This window comes from Callithrix jacchus, chromosome 12 (genome assembly GCF_049354715.1).
Source record: "Callithrix jacchus isolate 240 chromosome 12, calJac240_pri, whole genome shotgun sequence".
Lineage (NCBI taxonomy): Eukaryota > Metazoa > Chordata > Mammalia > Primates > Cebidae > Callithrix > Callithrix jacchus.
Window position 1 is genome coordinate 4,654,181 of NC_133513.1, and position 17,579 is coordinate 4,671,759.

Here is a 17,579-nt window from a genome sequence, read left to right on the forward strand (position 1 = left end):
ACCTGCCCCAGCGCCATGTAAAATCTTCAAGCCACACAGTCTCCTAACAACACCAACAGTGAGAAACAGCCTCTTCCCACCCTGGAGGCTGCCACTGTCCCGAGCCTGTGCCCCTGTTCCTGGATGCAGTGGGCCGGTTCTCACCCCCGAGATCCCCTCTCGGGACGGCCAGGAGGCTCGCTGACCCTGAGCTTGTGGTGGCTGCTCCTGCTGCTGTCAGGCAAGACCTGCTGGTGCCCCCAGAGCGAGTGTCTGTCTCCCAGGCCCTACTTTCCTCAGCTGGCCTGATCTTGGTCCTGCCCAGAGGGCTTGGCTGTGGGGAGGGCATGGGAGCATGTTCCATTCTGGCTCAACCTCCTGACCCAGGCCCTGGACCAGGGCTGCACCTGAGAGTCAGGACCACAGGGTCCTCATGCCCACATGTATATCTGTTCACACATGTCCCTCAGCACCACCGCCTGCTTCCTGCCAGGCTCCAGCTGGGTGCAAGACACCTGAACGCACACCCCGGGGTCCTCCACCCTGTGGATGAGCTTCAGCCACCTACATTGGGAGGTGGAAAACCGGACGACTATGCCAGCAGGGGCTGAGCTCACCAGCAGCAGCCAGTCCCCCAGGAATCCTGGAATTTGGGAGCAGCATCTTACATGGGTCCCCCAAATCTTCCAGCATGCTGTGCCGACGTGGGCTGGAGGTAATCCCGCTCCCTCCCTAGGTGCTAATCCGGAGCGGCCGGGTGCCCATTGTGTCCTTGGAGTGTGTGTCCTGCAAGGCACAGGCTGTGTACGAAGTGAGCCGCAGCTCCTACGTGTACCTGGAGGGCCGCTGCCTCAACTGCAGCAGCGGCTCCAAGCAAGGGGTGAGCACAGAAAGGGGTGTGGGTCCCATGGCCCAGCAGTGGAGCCTGCAGGCAGAAGTGGTGCTGGCAGGGCAGAGTGTACCACCCCCTTACCACCCCTCCTGCCTGCAGCGCTGGGCGGCACGCACCTTCAGCAACAAGACACTGGTGCTGGACGAGACCACCACGTCCACAGGCAGTGCAGGCATGCAGCTGGTGCTGCGGCGGGGCGTGCTGCGTGATGGCGAGGGCTACACCTTCACGCTCACGGTGCTAGGCCACTCGGGTGAGGAGGAGGGCTGTGCCTCCATCCGCCTGTCCCCCAACCGACCACCTCTGGGGGGCTCGTGCCGCCTCTTTCCCCTGGGCGCTGTGCACGCCCTCACCACCAAGGTGTACTTCGAATGCTCAGGTGAGTGTGGGCCTGCGTGGGGGTTGCGGCGGGAGCTCCCCACTCGGTGACACCTCGGGGCCCTTCCGTGATGCCGTGGGGTCCTGCAGGCTGGCAGGATGCGGAGGACTCCAGTGCCCCCCTGGTGTATGCCCTGCTGCTGCGGCGCTGTCGCCAGGGCCACTGTGAGGAGTTTTGTGTCTACAAGGGCAGCCTCTCCAGCTATGGGGCTGTGCTGCCTCCGGGTTTCAGGCCACACTTCGAGGTGGGCCTGGCTGTGGTGGTGCAGGACCAGCTTGGAGCCGCTGTGGTCGCCCTCAACAGGTGAGCCAGGCCTTGGGAGGGTGCCCCCAAGACTGCCGGCTGCTCACTGTCCCCCTCCACTCACCACCACCTTCTAATCACAGGTCTCTGGCCATCGTCCTTCCAGAGCCCAACAGCAGCGCGGCGGGGCTTACGGCCTGGCTGCACGGGCTCACGGCCAGCGTGCTCCCGGGACTGCTGCGGCAGGCTGACCCCCAGCATGTCATTGAGTACTCGCTGGCCCTGGTCACCGTGCTGAACGAGGCGAGTGCAGGCGGGGAGGGGACTGCACGTCTGTTGCACGCATGCTGGGGGACTGAGACCCATACTTTCTGGAATCTTGCAGAGGGCTCACCCCGGGTCCCACAGGCAAATCTCAGTGACCTTGAAGCGGCACCCTTTGCTCCCAGCAGCCACACCTGCCAGGCCCTCCCCAGTGCCTGCTTCCCAGTGCCTCCTGCTCCCAGGAGGGCCCCTGTGTGTGCCCTGTTTTGCCCACAAAGAAACAGCTCAGGGTCTCAGGTCGTTCCACGTCATGCAGCATCCACTGTGTAACTAAACCCCAGGAGTCGTGGGTAGCTACCAGTCTCCTTCCCTGGTGAGAGCGCCCTGTGCCCCCGCCTTCCCCAGTACGAGCAGGCCCCGGACACGGCAGCAGAGCCCGAACATGAGCGGCAGCGCCGAGCTCAGATACGCAAGAACATCACAGAGACCCTGGTGTCCCTGCGGGTCCACACCGTGGATGACATTCAGCAGATCGCCGCTGCACTGGCCCAGTGCATGGTAGGACGGCCCCACATGCCTGCCTGGGCACTGGGTCCAGCCTCCGCGGTGGACAGGCAGCTTGGCCAAGGAGCTGAGCCTCCCAGCCTGGGCTCCTTTCCACCGTGGCCCTCGGCCTCTGACCTGCCTTGGCAGCCTTAGCCGTTCTCCTGCTGTCGCTCGTGAACCCAGGGTGCCTCTGGGGGACTCGGGTCAAAGAGGGGCCAGATATAGGGAGGGGCTGGGAAGATGCTGCTCTGTCCACTCCCTTCCCCCCACCCCCAGCATTTCCCTGGCACACTCGCAGTTTCTCTCCCCTGAGGCGCCTGCTGCCACAGCCCAGGCTCGTGTGGGCAGGGTACATCTAATGGGGGCACTGTGCCTGCATGGCAGGGGGCTGATTTGAGACTGGGGCAGGGCAGAGCCCTGGGAGGAGAAGTGTGAAGAGGGCTTTGCAGCTGGAGCTACCCTGCTGCCCTGTGGCATCCCTGGCTGTGCTGTGGCTGGGTCTGGATGCTATCCATGGCCTTGGCAGCTGCCTCACTCTCATTTGTGTGAAAAGGTGCCCTGTGTGGTTGGTGGGCCTTGTCACATGAGCCCAGGTGGAGACCCTGGGTCAGGGAGGCTGTGGGGGTCCAGTCTGGCAGGCTCTCTAGCTGTAGGTCCAGGGGCAGGAGCTGGGTGAGGACACTCGTGGAGAGGAGGATGTGTACAGGGAGCACTTGCGGCTGCACCCAGGAGTGGAGCTGGACACTGTCGGCTCCTCGCAGGGGCCCAGCAGGGAGCTCGTGTGCCGCTCGTGCCTGAAGCAGACACTGCACAAGCTGGAGGCTATGATGCGGATCTTGCAGGCGGAGACCACCGCAGGCACTGTGACCCCCACAGCCATTGGAGACAGCATTCTCAACATCACAGGTGTGCAGCCCGAGCCCCCCATCATCCTTCCACCCCACATCATCCTTCTGCCCCCCCATCATCCTTCCGCCCCCCCATCATCCTTCCGCCCCCCGATCATCCTTCCGCCCCCCGATCATCCTTCCGGCCCCATCATCCTTCCGCCCCCCCATCATCCTTCCGCCCCCCATCATCCTTCCGCCCCCCCATCATCCTTCCGGCCCCATCATCCTTCCGCCCCCCCATCATCCTTCCGCCCCCCGATCATCCTTCCGGCCCCATCATCCTTCCGGCCCCCATCATCCTTCCGCCCCCCCATCTTCTGCCTTCTCCCCTCCCCATCCCCCTCCTCTCTCCCTCCCCCTCTTCCTCCTTCCTTTTCCCTTCCCCCTCCCGCTCCCCTTTACCTCCCCCATCTCTGCCCCCTCCTTTCCCCCTCCCCTTCCCTTCTCCCTCCCCCCTCCCTCCCCCCTTCCCCTTCCTTTCTCCTCCCTCTCCTTCCCCTTCCTTTCTCCTCCCTCTCCTTCCCCTCCCCCTCCACCCTCTCCTCCCCCTCCACCCTCTCCTCTCCTCCCCTCCCCTCCCCCATCCCTCCCCTCCCCTCTCCTCCCATCCCTCCCCCTCCTACCCTCCCTTCTCCTCTCCCCTTCCCTCTGCCCCTCCCCTTCCCTCCCTCCCCTCTCCTCCCCTTTTTCCCTTCCCTCCCTCCCTTTCTCCCTCCCTCCCTTCTCTCCCTTTCCTCTCCTCCCTTCCCCCTTCCCTCTCCTCCCTTCCCCCTTCCCTCTCCTCCCTTCCCCCTTCCCTCTCTTCCTTTCCCCCTTCCCTCTCCTCCCTTCCACCTGCCTCCATCCTTCCCTCCCTCCCTTGCTTCCCACCTCTTCTCCTTCTTCTGCTTCCCACCTCCCTATTCCCCCTTACCCCTCCTTCCCTTCTCCCTCCCCCCTTCTCCTCCCCTCCCCTTCTCCTCCTCTCCCTCTCATCTTCCCCCTCCCCTTCCCTTCCCCTCCCTTTCCACCTTTCCCACTCCCCTTCCCCTACCCCTTCTCCCTCCCCCGTTCTCCTCCCATCCCCTCCCCTCCTCCTTTTCCTTCTCTCCTTCTTTTCTTCTACCTCCCTTTTCCCCTTCTCTCCCTCATTCCCCCTCCCCACTTCCTCCCCCATTCCCCCTCCCCCACTTCCTCCCCCATTCCCTCCCCCATTCCCCCTCCCCCACTTCCTCCCCCACTTCCTTCCCTTCCTGTCTCTCTCATCTCCCCTCCTCCCTCCTCCCTCTTCCCCTACTTCCTCCTCCTCCTTCCCCCTGCTCCTTCCTCTCCCCTTGTTCTCTCTCCACCTCACCCTTGCCCCATTCCCCATTTTCATTCTCATTCCTTTCCTTACTCCCATTCCTTTTTTCTATCTCTATCCCCCTCCCCTTCTCCATTCCTCCCCCTCATCCCTCTTCTTCCTTCATCCCTCCCATTTCCCCTCATCCCCTTCCCCATCCCCTCCGACACCTGTTCCTCCCCTTCCCTCCCCTCCCTCTTCCCTTCTCATCCCCCTCCTTCTCCCCTCACCTCCTCCCCATCCCCCTTCTTTCCTCATCCCCCATCCCTCTCATCCCCCTTCCTCTCACCATCTCTATCCCCCTCTGTCCCCTCCTCATCCCTCCTCTTCTCCCCCTCCTCGTCCCCCTCCCTCTCCTTGTGCCTCTCCTCTTCTCATCCCCCTCCTTCTCTCCAGCTTCCCCCTTCCTTCTGCCTGCATCTTCCCCACCAACCCCCTCAGGTTCCCCTTTTCTGCCAGCCCCCACCCTCCCTCTGCGTCCTCCTTTCTCCCAGCCCCCACCCTTCCTCTGCCTCCCCTTGTCCCTGCACTGACCTCATGCCTGTCTGCAGGTGACCTCATCCACCTGGCCAGCTCCGATGTGCAGGGGCCGCAGCCCTCGGAGCTGGGGGCCGAGCCGCCATCAAGGATGGTGGCATCCCGGGCCTACAACCTGACCTCTGCCCTCATGCGCATCCTCATGCGCTCCCGAGTCCTCAATGAGGAGCCCCTGACACTGGCGGGTGAGGAGATTGTGGCCCAGGGCAAGCGCTCAGACCCTGGGAGCCTGCTGTGCTATGGCAGTGCCCCAGGCCCCGGCTGCCACTTCTCCATCCCCGAGGCTTTCAGCGGGGCCCTGTCCAACCTCAGCGATGTGGTGCAGCTCATCTTCCTGGTGGACTCCAACCCCTTTCCCTTCGGTTACATCAGCAACTACACTGTCTCTACGAAGGTGGCCTCCATGGCGTTCCAGACACAGGCCGGCACCCAGATCCCCATTGAGCGGCTAGCCTCGGAGCGTGCCATCACTGTCAAGGTGCCCAACAACTCAGACTGGGCCGCCCTTGGCCACCACAGCCCTGCCCACTCTGTCGTGGTCCAGCCTCAGACCTCTGTCGGCGCCGTGGTCACCCTGGACAGCAGCAACCCTGCGGCCGGACTGCACCTGCAGCTCAACTACACGCTGTTGGATGGTGCGTGCAGTGGGTGGGGCACACGCTCTGGGGCCTCGTTCCTGGGGGACGGTGTTTCTCGTAGGGACTCCATGAGTGTTTCTGGTGAAGTCCGCCTTCTGCTTCATGGGCTGCTGGAGGCCTGGCGGTAGAGAAGTTGGGGTCCATGGAGAAGCCAGTGCCGGCTCCAGCGCAGAGGCTCCTGTGGCTTCTCAGGCCTGTGGCAGAGGGCGGGCTCAGGAGGGCTACTGTGGGTGTCTCTGGGTGGGTGAGCTTCCTAGCGGGCATCTGACCTGTGCATGCTGCCCCCAGGTCGCTACCTTTCTGAGGAACCCGAGCCCTACCTGGCAGTCTACTTGCACTCGGAACCCCGGCCCAACCAGCACAACTGCTCGGCCAGCAGGAAGATCCGGCCCGAGTCACTGGAGGGAACCGACCACAGGCCCTACACCTTCTTCATTGCCCCGGGGTGAGCTCCGAGGGTCGGCCTGGCAGGACGGGGAGGGGTGGTGCACCGTGGGTCAGCATGGCCTGGGTCATTAGCCCTGTGGGGACACCAGGCAGCGAGGGGACTGGGGACTGGGCCAGGCATGGGGTCTGGGACCCAGATACCCACCCTGGCAGGGTCCAAGCTTACCTCGACTGCCCCTTCCCTGCCCAGGAATGGAGACCCAGCGGGGAGTTACTATCTGAACCTCACCAGCCACTTCCACTGGTCGGTGCTGGAGGTGTCTGTGGGCCTGTACACGTCCCTGTGCCAGTACTTCAGCGAGGAAGACATGGCATGGAGGACAGAGGGGCTGCTGCCCCTAGAGGAGACCTCACCCCAGCAGGCCGTCTGCCTCACCCGCCATCTCACTGCCTTTGGTGCCAGCCTCTTCGTGCCCCCAAGCCGTGTCCACTTCATGCCTCCCGTGAGTGGCCCCATGTGCCTGGGAGATTTTGCAGGGTGGAGGATGGCCTGGGTGGGCTCGGCTCTGTCCTGAGAAGGTGCAGCTTGCATGTGACCTCCTGGGCCTGGTGGCTGTATCCTCACAGGAGCCAACAGTGGGCGTAAACTACATTGTCCTGCTGACATGCACCGTGTGCCTGGTGACCTACGCAGTCATGGCTGCCATCCTTCACAAGCTGGACCAGCTGGACGCCAGCCGGGGCCGAGCCATCCCCTTCTGCGGGCAGCGGGGCCGCTTTAAGTACGAGATTCTCGTCAAGACAGGCTGGGGCCGAGGCTCAGGTGAGGGGACGTGGCAGGGCGGCGTGGCCTCCGTACTCTTGCTGGCCCTGCGGGTTGCACTCTCTGGAAGTGAGTCTTGCTGCAGTCATCAGAACAAGGCAGCTTCTCCAGTGCCGTGCAAAGGGCTCATTTGTAAATCCTGGGAATGACCTCGTGGGCACTCACTGTCCCTGAGGACTAGGAGAGCTCCTAGCTGGAAGTAGGTGCCCACTTGGTCAGGGTGGGCAGCCTGTGTTTTGCACGTTAGTGTGGTCCCACAAGTCACTGAGCTTAGCCTGTGCAGAGGGGAGCGTCGTGACCAGTGCGGGAGACTGTGCTCCCCCCCGCAATCCTGGCATAGCTCGCCTCTCACACGGAGACGACGTCACCCTCCCCAGGGCTGGCTGTTTCTTTTTCTCCTCCTTTGTTCTGACACTGACACTTGCTCTGTTGCTCAGGCCGGAGTACCGTGTCGCAGTCTCGGCTCACTGCAGCCTTTGCCTCCCGGGTTTAAGCAACTCTTCTGCTTCAGCCTCCCGAGTAGCTGGGACCACAGGCACGCGACACCACCCCCAGCTAATCTTTGTATTTTTAGGAGAGACACAGCTCCATCGTGTTGGCAAGGCTGGTCTCAAACTCCTGACCTCAGGTGATCTGCCGATCTTGGCCTCCCAAAGTGCTGGGATTACAGGCGTGAGCCACCCCACTCTGCTCCCATAGTGTTTTAGCAATAACTCCACTTCTGTTCCGTTGGAATTGCCCTTCCAGCGTTCCCTAATTTTTTCTTTTTTTTTTTTTTTTTGCCTACGGGAGTCTTGCTCTGTGGCCCAGGCTGGAGTGCAGTGGTGCAGTCTCAGCTCATTGCAGTCTCCGCCTCCTGGGTTCAAGTGATTCCCCTGCCTCAGCCTCGTGACTAGCTGGTGCATGCCACCACGCCTGGCTAATTTTTCATTATGTTGGCCAGGGTGGTCTCAAACTCCTGACCTCAGGTGATCCGCCTGCCTCAGCCTCCCCAGGTGCTGGGATGACAGGCGTGAGCCACTGTCCCTAGCCATGTCCCCATTTTTTATCTTCGTGCTGTGCCTTCATCTTCATTGGCCAGTTCTTGTTTTTGATTACCTACTTTTAAAAACTGTCACCTCGGTCTGTCAATGGGAGAGAAAGGGACGTGGCTTCATGCTTTGCAGTCTGCATGCACTGAAGGACAGTGTGTGGTGCGGGTCGCTGGTTGTGACGTGGACTGAGGCATGTGCAGGTATCACACAGTTATCTCTGTCACTCAACCATGTCCTTGTAGCTTTGGTGTTTATTGGAAAGATTGGGGTAACCGCAGCCCCTGGTTTGGCAGAGCTGTGCGAAGCTGGGACTGCCTGTGCAGCTCCTTGAGCGCACGGAGGCCGAAGCTGAGACAAGTGGCCTGCGACGCCACCGTGTTGGGGAGCAGACCCAGCCTTCCACGCCTCCCTCTCGTTCACAGGCACCACAGCCCATGTGGGCATCATGCTCTATGGGGTGGACAGCCAGAGCGGCCACCGGCACCTGGATGGCGACAGAGCCTTCCACCGCAACAGCCTGGACATCTTCCAGATCGCCACCCTGCACAGCCTGGGCAGCGTGTGGAAGATCCGAGTGTGGCATGACAACAAAGGTCTGTGTGGACCCTGCTGACCTCTGCCCCCTCCTGACCTCTGCCCTTCCTCACCTCCGCGCCCCTCTTCACCTCCGCCCCCCTCCTCACCTCCACCCCCTCTTCACCTCTGTCTGCCCCCTGCCGCTGCCTCGGGCGCCGTTGGGCCTGACCTCGCTCCTGTGCTTCCGTAGGGCTCAGCCCCGCCTGGTTCCTGCAGCACGTCATCGTTAGGGACCTGCAGACAGCCCGCAGTGCCTTCTTCTTGGTCAATGACTGGTTGTCGGTGGAGACGGAGGCCAATGGGGGCCTGGTGGAGAAGGAGGTGCTGGCAGCAAGTAAGGCCTTATTTCCTGCTGTGTGGGCAGGTGGGAGGATGGGCTGGGGGATCCTGCCCCAAGGCCTCCCGCAGCTCTGCCCTCCCTGCGCCCTAGGTGACATGGCTCTGTGGAGCTTCCGGCGCCTGCTGGTGGCTGAGCTGCAGCGAGGCTTCTTCGACAAGCACATCTGGCTCTCCATATGGGACCGGCCACCTCGAAGCCGCTTCACCCGCATCCAGAGGGCCACCTGCTGCGTCCTTCTCATCTGCCTCTTCCTGGGCGCCAATGCCGTGTGGTACGGGACTGTGGGAGACTCAGCCTACAGGTGGGTGCCGTGGGGGTTGGGACAGCCTCTTCCTGTCCATCGCTTTCTGTCCCTCAGCCTCACCTGTTTGGCCTCCTCCTCCACACAGCACGGGTCATGTGTCCAGGCTGAGCCCGCTGAGCGTCGACACAGTCGCCATTGGCCTGGTGTCCAGTGTGGTTGTCTATCCCATCTACCTGGCTGTCCTCTTTCTCTTCCGGATGTCCCGGAGCAAGGTGGGCTGGGGCTGGGGACCTGGGAGGACAGGCGATGGAGCCTGGGCCTCAGCACCATGCCCAGGGCACTGTTTAGCCCCTCAGCCAGAGGGAAAGGGGCCCACCAAAGGTGGGCTCTCAGGGAGGGTCAGCACAGTTGAGCAGCCTTAGACTGACCAGGGAGAAAGAGAAAACTTAGATGCCAGAATATTCTGTGAAAGGAAAGAGCACATTGCTGCCAACCCTGCAGACATTAACAGGACTTTAGGGATGCCACAGGCACCTGCCCACAGCACATCAGATGACTTAGAAGAAGCGAGCACGTGGCTGCACACGCTCCTGAAACTGACTCAAGAAGAAAATCTCAGTACATCTTACAGCAAGTGAAGAGTCTGACCAAGTTAGTCCCTTAGAAACCCCCACAGGGCAGCCGGCATGGTGGCTCACGCCTGTAATCCCAGCACTTGGGGAGGCTGAGGCGGGCAGATCACGAGATCAGGAGATTGAGACCATCCTGGCCAACATGGTGAAACCCCGTCTCTACTAAAAATACAACAATTAGCCAGGTGTGCTGGGCGCCTGGCTACTTGGGAGGCTGAGGCAGGAGAATTGCTTGAACCCAGGAGGTGGAGGATGCAGTGAGGCAAGATCGCACCACTGCACTCCAGCCTCAGGAACAGAGTGATATTCTGTCTCAAAAATAAATAAATAAAGGAAATGAAATTCCAAGCTCAGTTCCTTAGCTGCACCAGTCACCTGTCAAGTGCTCAGTGGCACACCTGAGGGGCTGCCGTCACGGGCAGTGCAGATGTCACACACCACTACCACTCTAGAGTGTTCTGTTTGATGGCACCAGGCTCTGTCCTGTCTGCTGAGGTGACTTCTCATGCCTGTCCTGAGCAGGTCTGAGCTGCCGCCTGCTGACCACTGCCCTTGTCCGCAGGTGGCTGTGGGCCCAAGCCCCACACCCGCCGGGCAGCAGATGCTGGACATCGACAGCTGCCTGGGCTCATCTGTGCTGGACAGCTCCTTCCTCACATTCTCGGGCCTCCACGCTGAGGTGAGCGCTCTGCCGAGGGTCCCAGTCTGGGCTGAGGGTCCTGCCGCCTCGGGGCAACTCGGACTCAGACACTGCACTTCTTAGCAGGCCTTTGCTGGACAGATGAAGAGTGACTTATTTCTGGATGATTCTAAGAGGTGGGTTCCCTAGAGAAACCTTGGCCCTGGTGCAGGTCGCTGTTGGGCGCCGGGGATGTGTGGGCTATGTGTCCTTGGTGGGTGTCTGTGGCTCCATATGGTCACATTGCCTGGGAGCGGGTTTACTTGGAAGCCCAGGGTGTCCTCATGTGACTAGACGGGGGTGGGGTGCGTGCATGATGCATCCCCTCGCTCCTTGCTGACCTGCGCCTCCTGAAGCCTGGTGTGCTGGCCGTCCAGTGAGGGCACACTCAGTTGGCCGGACCTGCTCAGCGACCCGTCCATTGTGGGCAGCAACCTGCGGCAGCTGGCTCGGGGCCGGGCAGGCCATGGGCTGGGCCCAGAGGAGGACAGCCTCTCCCTGGCCAGCCCCTACTCTCCAGCCAAATCCTCAGCATCAGGTGAGTTGGGATGAGAGGAGGGGGCTCTGAAGCTCACCAGCGCAGCTGAGTCTACCCGCTGCCTCCTGTCCCTCTAGATGAAGATCTGATCCGGCAGGTGCTTGCCCCCACCCAGGATACCCAAGTGGAAACGGACCTGCTCACCAGCCTGTGAGTGCCCGGCTCTTGGGAAGGAGGGGTTTGGAGGAGAGGCCAGGACCTGGGTGGGGAGGGGGGTTGCTGGAGGTGGGGCCAGGACTCAGGGGAAGGGTTGCGGGAGGAGGGGCCGGCTCTCGGGATGGGGGGTGCTGGAGGAGGTGCCAGGACTTAGGCCCAGCAGCCGTGTTCCCCTAGGATGGGGTGGTGTGGCTGCACCAGGGCTGGGCTGTACCGGTTCACTTCTCTGAACCTCCCGTTCCTTTTCTGGAAAGAGCCTCATAGGCTTCCCCAGAGCCCCAGAACCTTCCCTCTGGGGAGGAAGCAGGAGCATGGGGATTTGGAGGAGCAGAAAGGCTCCTGTGTGAGGCTGGCCGGGGCCATGTTTTCATCTTGGTCTCAGAACAGTGAGAAATTGTGGGCAGGTTTTTAAGTACCCCATTTTTTTCTTTTTGAGACCATTTTTGGTAATTTGTATTTTAAAGAATTTCTTGGTTGAGCGCAGTGGCTCCTGCCTGTAATCCCAGCACTTTTGGAGGCCGAGGCGGGTGGGTCACCTGAGGTCAGGAGTTCAAGACCAGCCTGGCCAACATGGTGAAACCTCAACTCTACTAAAAATACAAAATAATTAGCTGGGTGTGGTGGTGGGCACCTGTAATCCCAGCTACGTGGGAGGCTGAGGCAAGAGAATTGCCTGAACCCAGGAGATGGAGGTTGCAGTGAGCCAAGATCTCGCCACTGCACTCCAGCCTGGGCAACAAAGCGTGACTGCCTTAAAAAATGGTTTTACTCAATTTCTTGGTGGTTTTCCAACTTAGCAATAAAGGGTAACATAGAGTCAGCACGTATGTAGTCACGTGTTATGTGGCGTGGTCCCACACATGTGACCCTGGGCACTGCCGTGCCTTCCCATGCTCAGAGGTGCTGAGGTGCACACGGCCCTGCCTCGTGCTGCAGCTGCCGGCAGGATTCAGTGCAGCGGTGCCCGGTGCATGTGTGGAGCCAGGAGCCAGCAGCCACAGCACAGGGCCTGCATGCGTCTCCGTTTGGGTAACTACACCCTGTGACGCTAGCAGTGACAATGACCTCATGACGTGTTTCTCAGAGCGTCTCCCTGGCACCGAGTGGTGCGTGGCTGTGCTGCTTTTCCAGCCACATCTGCTTTGAGTTCTGCATTATCATTCCTTTCAGTGCTTGTCATTGTCCCAGGACCCAGACAAAAAGAAGACTTCCGTTTTACAGAAGGCAAAAGGCAGATAAGCATGGCGTGAGGGCATCTTTATGAAAAAGTTGCCAATCGGTTTTCAAAATACAGAGTATGGGGAAATCCAGGGGGAGTCACTACACACTGACCAGCCCCCCCAGTATCTCCAGCCCAGAGCTGTTTGTGAAATCCAGATTCAGTGCCTCTGTGGGGACTTCTGGCAGCAGCTCAGACTTGGTGGCCACACAGAGCACGTGGTCCTCCCATCCTCCCCACGTCCTCAACCCTTGGCCATCCCTTCCTCAGGCAGTGCTTCAGGCTGAGCACGTTGGAGGCTTGGGTTCGTCCTGGACCCCTCTCTGGGTCCTTCCTCACGCCAGCCTCCAGCACATCCCATGGCTCCTTTCCCAATGCAGAGGCCTGGCCTTCCCGCAGCTGGGCCTGCACCCTCCGTCCTGGTGGCGCCTCTGCCCTGACATTCCTGGCTGCCCCTTGCCTCCCCTACAGGCCATTCTATTTGCCAACAAGAGCCCGCTCCCCGAGTCAGACACCGTTTGAGTCGTTTGTGTTTAGCTTGGGTCTTTATTTTAGACAGGGTCTCACTGTGTTGCCCAGGTTGGAGTGCAGTGGTGTGATCACGGCTCACTACAACCTCTGCCTTCCAGGCTCAAGCAGTTCTCTACCTCAGTCTCCTGAGCAGCTGGGATTACAGGCACCCGCCACCATGCCTGCCTGGCTAATTTTGTTTTTAGTAGAGATGGGGTTTCACCATGTTGGCTGAGCTGGTCTTGAACTCCTGACCTCATGATCCACCCACCTTGGCCTCCCAAAGTGCTGGGATTATCAGCGTGAGCCATTGTGCCTGGCCGAGTTGAGGCTGGGTCATTTTTTTTGTAGAGGTAGGGTCTCCCAACTGCTGAGCTCAACTGATGCTCCTGCCTCAGTCTCCTGAAGTACTGGGATTATAGGTGTGAGCCACTGCGCCTGGCTGAGACACGCCTCTCAAGGAGCTGAGAGTGCTTTTTATCCTCTGGGAGACAGCCAAACGGAGCATTCAGTGCAGTGCGGCCCCTGGCCAGGCCGTTCTTGTGGTGGGCTCACCAGACTGTACCTAGAGAAGCCAGCAGATCTCTGGCCCCAGGGAGCCTTACATACTTTTGGGATTTGAAAGGCTTTTATGTTTTCTTGCCCAAAAGTTAATTTTAGGCCGTCAAACTGTGTGAGACAGACACATTGGCCTCTAGATTGTGGACGTGCTCGCTGGATGGTTGGGACCCAATCATAGTTTGCAGGGTTGAAAGGGGCCTGTTGCACCCTGAGAGGCTGTGTGCCACTGTAGGGGGAGCTGGAGGTCTAGGACGAGGGCTGGCTGGTCAGGCTGTGAATGATGGGTTTATCAGCAGAAAGCCAGCAGGAGGGGGACACAGGCAGACACCTGGCCTCGGCGCCTGGAGCAGCTCTTGGTGCACTGGCTCCCAGCACCACTCCCACTTTGGTTTGGCGTAGGGTCTTCTGGTGGGACCCTCATGGCCCTAGAGGCTCAAGAAACTGCCTGCCCAGATGAGCATGGGCTTGGGTGCCACTGCCTCCAGCGAGGCAAGCAAGAATTCAAGGCCCATCATGTCCTTCAGGTCCAGCACTCCTGGGGAGAAGACAGAGGCGCTGGTGCTACAGAGACTGGGGGAGCCAGGGCTCCCCAGCCCGGGCCTGACCTGGGAAGAGCCCCAGGCAGCGAGGCTCTCCAGGACAGGTGTGCTTGCACAGGCCCGGGACACCCCCAGCCCCTCCCTTTGGGCCTCCGGTCACAGGTCTGTCCCTGCATCCCCAGGACTGGTGGAGGGCCTGCGGAAGCACCTGCTGCCGGCCTGGTGCGCCTCCCTGGCCCACGGGCTCAGTCTGCTTCTGGCGGCTGTGACTGTGGGAGTCTCAGGGTGGGTGGGTGCTGGCTTCCCCCCTGGTGTGAGTGTCGCATGGCTCCTGTCCAGCAGCGCCAGCTTCCTGGCCTCGTTCCTCGGCTGGGAGCCACTGAAGGTGAGGGGGCTGCCAGGGGCGGGGCTCCAGGCCTCTAGCACAGGGGACCCCTCTGAAGTCTTCTGCTCCCCAGGTCCTGCTGGAAGCGTTGTACTTCTCACTGGTGGCCAAGCGGCTGCACCCTGATGAAGACGACACCCTTGTGGAGAGCCCGGCTGTCACGCCTGTGAACACACGTGTGCCCCGTGTACGGCCCCCCCATGGCTTTGCACTCTTCCTGGCCAAGGAGGAAGCCCGCAAGGTCAAGAGGCTACATGGCATGCTGCGGGTGAGCCTGGGTGCAGCCTGTGCCCCTGCTACCACCACCTCTGTCTCCCATCTCCCACCCATGCACACGGGACACTCCCATCCCCTTCCTCACCTCAGAAGGCCCTTGGGGGTTCAAGGCTCTGTAGCCTGTACCCGGACTCTTACCCCAAGCTGTCCACCTGCTGCCCCAGTCCCTGTCAGGGCCCAGCTGCAATGCCTGCTCCTGCCTGGCCATGAAGGGCCCTAAGCACTGCTTTAGTGGCCTGCATGGGGTCCCTGGGGCGGGGGGGGGTCCCTGGTGGGGTGTGCTGCCATTACTTGCCATCAGGGACCCAGTCAGGCAGTCTGCTACCTAGCGTTCCCAAAGCCCCACTGTCACTGTGTGCTGGGGCCAAGCTGACCACAGGGCCCTCCTGTCCACCAGAGCCTGCTGGTGTACATGCTTTTCCTGCTGGTGACACTGCTGGCCAGCTATGGGGATACCTCGTGCCATGGACACGCCTACCGTCTGCAGAGCGCCATCAAGCAGGAGCTGCACAGCCAGGCCTTCTTGGCCATCACTCGGTACGGGCGCCTGGCGCACTCGTCTGTTTGCTGGGTTTTGGTTTTCTCTAGTCCAGCTCGATGCTGGAGGACACGTGGAAATGTATAGAGCCAGAACTGGAGCTCACTGCTGCTGGCATCAGTGGGCAGAGGCGAGGGATACAGCTCCACATCAGTGCACAGGATGGCCCTATGATAGAGAATCATCTGCCCCAGAACGTCCCCGGCTGAGGCTGAGGAGCCCAGATGTGGCTGTGGCCAGTGGGGTAGGGGGGCCGTGGGAGCCATGCTCCCTGGGCCTCTGGCAGCCGCTCACCCGAGACAGGTGTGAGGCAGTGGGGGCCAGAGTGTGTGACTGTGTCTGGTGTGGCAGGTCTGAGGAGCTCTGGCCATGGATGGCCCACGTGCTGCTGCCCTACGTCCATGGGAACCAGTCCAGGCCAGAGCTGGGGCCCCCACGGCTGCGGCAGGTGCGGCTGCAGGAAGGTGAGCTGGCAGGGGTGCCCCAAGTCTTAAAGTCTTGCTCTTTTCCAGAGAGCAGCCTTCAGTGGAGCTCTGGCGTCAGCCCTGCTCCCTAGCTGTGTGACCTTTGTTTTTTCACACCGTGGTTTCCTTTTCTGTATGTTAGCGATGATCACGTTGTCTAATAGATGGCTACTGGGAGGGTTCCCTGCGGTGGCGCGGAACCAGAGCTCAGGTGAGCAGGCCAGGGGTTGTGACGATGCCCTGGTCCTGGCCTGGGCTCTGCATTTCAGCACTCTGCCCAGACCCTCCTGGTCCCAGGGTCCACATGTGCTCGGCCGCGGGAGGCTTCAGCACCAGCGACTACAGCGTTGGCTGGGGGAGTCCTCACAATAGCTCGGGGACATGGGCCTACTCGGCGCCGGACCTGCTGGGGTAAGCAGGGTGAGGGCCCCAGGCGTCCGTGGCAAGGGAGGAGCTCTCCAGGGGTGCCGTGGCCTGCGGGGCTGGGTTGCAGCACGAACGCCACCTCTCTCCGGCAGGGCGTGGTCCTGGGGTTTCTGCGCCGTGTATGACAGTGGGGGCTACGTGCAGGAGCTGGGCCTGAGCCTGGAGGAGAGCCGCGCCCGGCTGCGCTTCCTGGAGCTGCACAACTGGCTGGACAACAGGTGGGAGCACGGGGCAGACCCCCTGGGCTGCGGGACGGTGGCTCCCTCCACGGGCCCCTCCCACGCGGCTGCAGTCACCAGCCTAGGCAGCTCCTGCCCTGCCACCCACTCCCACTGACCAGCACCCTCTGCGCAGGAGCCGCGCTGTGTTTGTGGAGCTCACGCGCTACAGCCCGGCCGTGGGGCTGCACGCCGCCGTCACACTGCGCCTCGAGTTCCCGGCAGCTGGCCGCGCCCTGGCCGCCCTCAGCGTGCGCCCATTCGCGCTGCGCCGTCTCAGCGGGGGCCTCTCGCTGCCTCTGCTCACGTCGGTATGCCCGCCCCTGCCCCTGCCCCTGCCCCTGCCCCTGCCTCTCCCACAGCGTCCCACCCCTCAGCGTTCCGCCCTCAGCCCATCCCACCCCTCACAGGACCCCGCCCCTCCTGACTCCACCCCTCACAGGTGTGCCTGCTGCTTTTCGCGCTGCACTTCGCTGTGGCAGAGGTCCGCACTTGGCACAGGGAGGGGTGCGGGCGCATGTTGCGGCCCGGGGCCTGGGCGCGGTGGCTGCTGGTGGCGCTAACGGCAGCCACGGCACTGGTCCGACTCGCCCAGCTGGGCGCTGCCGACCACCAGTGGACCCGCTTTGTGCGCGGCCGCCCGCGCCGCTTCATCAGCTTTGACCAGGTGGCGCAGCTGAGCTCCGCAGCCCGTGGCCTGGCAGCCTCGCTGCTCTTCCTGCTCCTAGTCAAGGTAAGGGCTGGGCCGGCGGGTGTAGGGCTGGGTGCAGAGCCCAGGGCTGCCAGCTGACATATCCCTCACCCACAGGCCGCCCAGCAGCTACGCTTCGTGCGCCAGTGGTCCGTCTTTGGCAAGACGTTATGCCGGGCTCTGCCAGAGCTTTTGGGGGCCACCTTGGGCCTGGTGGTACTTGGGATAGCCTATGCCCAGCTGGCTGTCCTGGTAAGTGACTGCGTGGCCGGGGAGGGCAGCTTACCTCAGCCAGCACGCCCTCACTGGTGCCCTTTCCTGCAGCTTGTGTCCTCTTGCGTGGACTCCCTTTGGAGTGTGGCCCAGGCTCTGTTGGTGCTGTGCCCTGGGGCCGGGTTGTCCACCCCGTGTCCAGCTGAGTCCTGCCACCTGTCACCTCTGCTGTGTATGGGACTCTGGGCGCTGCGGCTGTGGGGTGCCCTGCGGCTGGGGGCTGTCATCCTCCGGTGGCGCTACCACGCCCTCCGTGGAGAGCTGTACCGGCCAGCCTGGGAGCCCCAGGATTATGAGATGGTGGAGCTGTTCCTGCGCAGGCTGCGCCTCTGGATGGGCCTCAGCAAAGTCAAGGAGGTGGGTACGGCCCAGTGGGGGGGA

At 61.8% G+C, this 17,579-nt stretch overlaps 1 protein-coding gene across 19 annotated transcripts in view; it reads left to right on the plus strand.

Annotated features, from left to right (window-relative positions):
• Positions 1-17,579, plus strand: part of PKD1 (polycystin 1, transient receptor potential channel interacting) — a 66,439-nt gene that overhangs the window by 47,397 nt on the left and 1,463 nt on the right. For 12 of the 19 annotated variants that reach the window (XM_078344295.1, XM_078344290.1, XM_078344291.1 and 9 more), the window contains 28 exons: positions 716-859; positions 971-1,250; positions 1,340-1,553; positions 1,637-1,796; positions 2,163-2,315; positions 3,065-3,209; positions 5,066-5,686; positions 5,978-6,134; positions 6,327-6,579; positions 6,704-6,899; positions 8,356-8,526; positions 8,700-8,843; positions 8,940-9,150; positions 9,239-9,365; positions 10,288-10,404; positions 10,489-10,541; positions 10,761-10,942; positions 11,020-11,092; positions 13,913-14,312; positions 14,386-14,580; positions 14,986-15,125; positions 15,478-15,590; positions 15,860-16,001; positions 16,109-16,234; positions 16,371-16,545; positions 16,677-16,967; positions 17,043-17,177; positions 17,250-17,555. In XM_078344295.1, the coding sequence (XP_078200421.1) occupies positions 716-859; positions 971-1,250; positions 1,340-1,553; positions 1,637-1,796; positions 2,163-2,315; positions 3,065-3,209; positions 5,066-5,686; positions 5,978-6,134; positions 6,327-6,579; positions 6,704-6,899; positions 8,356-8,526; positions 8,700-8,843; positions 8,940-9,150; positions 9,239-9,365; positions 10,288-10,404; positions 10,489-10,541; positions 10,761-10,942; positions 11,020-11,092; positions 13,913-14,312; positions 14,386-14,580; positions 14,986-15,125; positions 15,478-15,590; positions 15,860-16,001; positions 16,109-16,234; positions 16,371-16,545; positions 16,677-16,967; positions 17,043-17,177; positions 17,250-17,555 (5,424 nt within the window). The remainder of the gene's footprint in view (positions 1-715; positions 860-970; positions 1,251-1,339; positions 1,554-1,636; positions 1,797-2,162; positions 2,316-3,064; positions 3,210-5,065; positions 5,687-5,977; positions 6,135-6,326; positions 6,580-6,703; positions 6,900-8,355; positions 8,527-8,699; positions 8,844-8,939; positions 9,151-9,238; positions 9,366-10,287; positions 10,405-10,488; positions 10,542-10,760; positions 10,943-11,019; positions 11,093-13,912; positions 14,313-14,385; positions 14,581-14,985; positions 15,126-15,477; positions 15,591-15,859; positions 16,002-16,108; positions 16,235-16,370; positions 16,546-16,676; positions 16,968-17,042; positions 17,178-17,249; positions 17,556-17,579) is intronic. The other 7 variants (XM_035266573.3, XM_078344299.1, XM_035266574.3 and 4 more) reach the window with 7 other exon arrangements.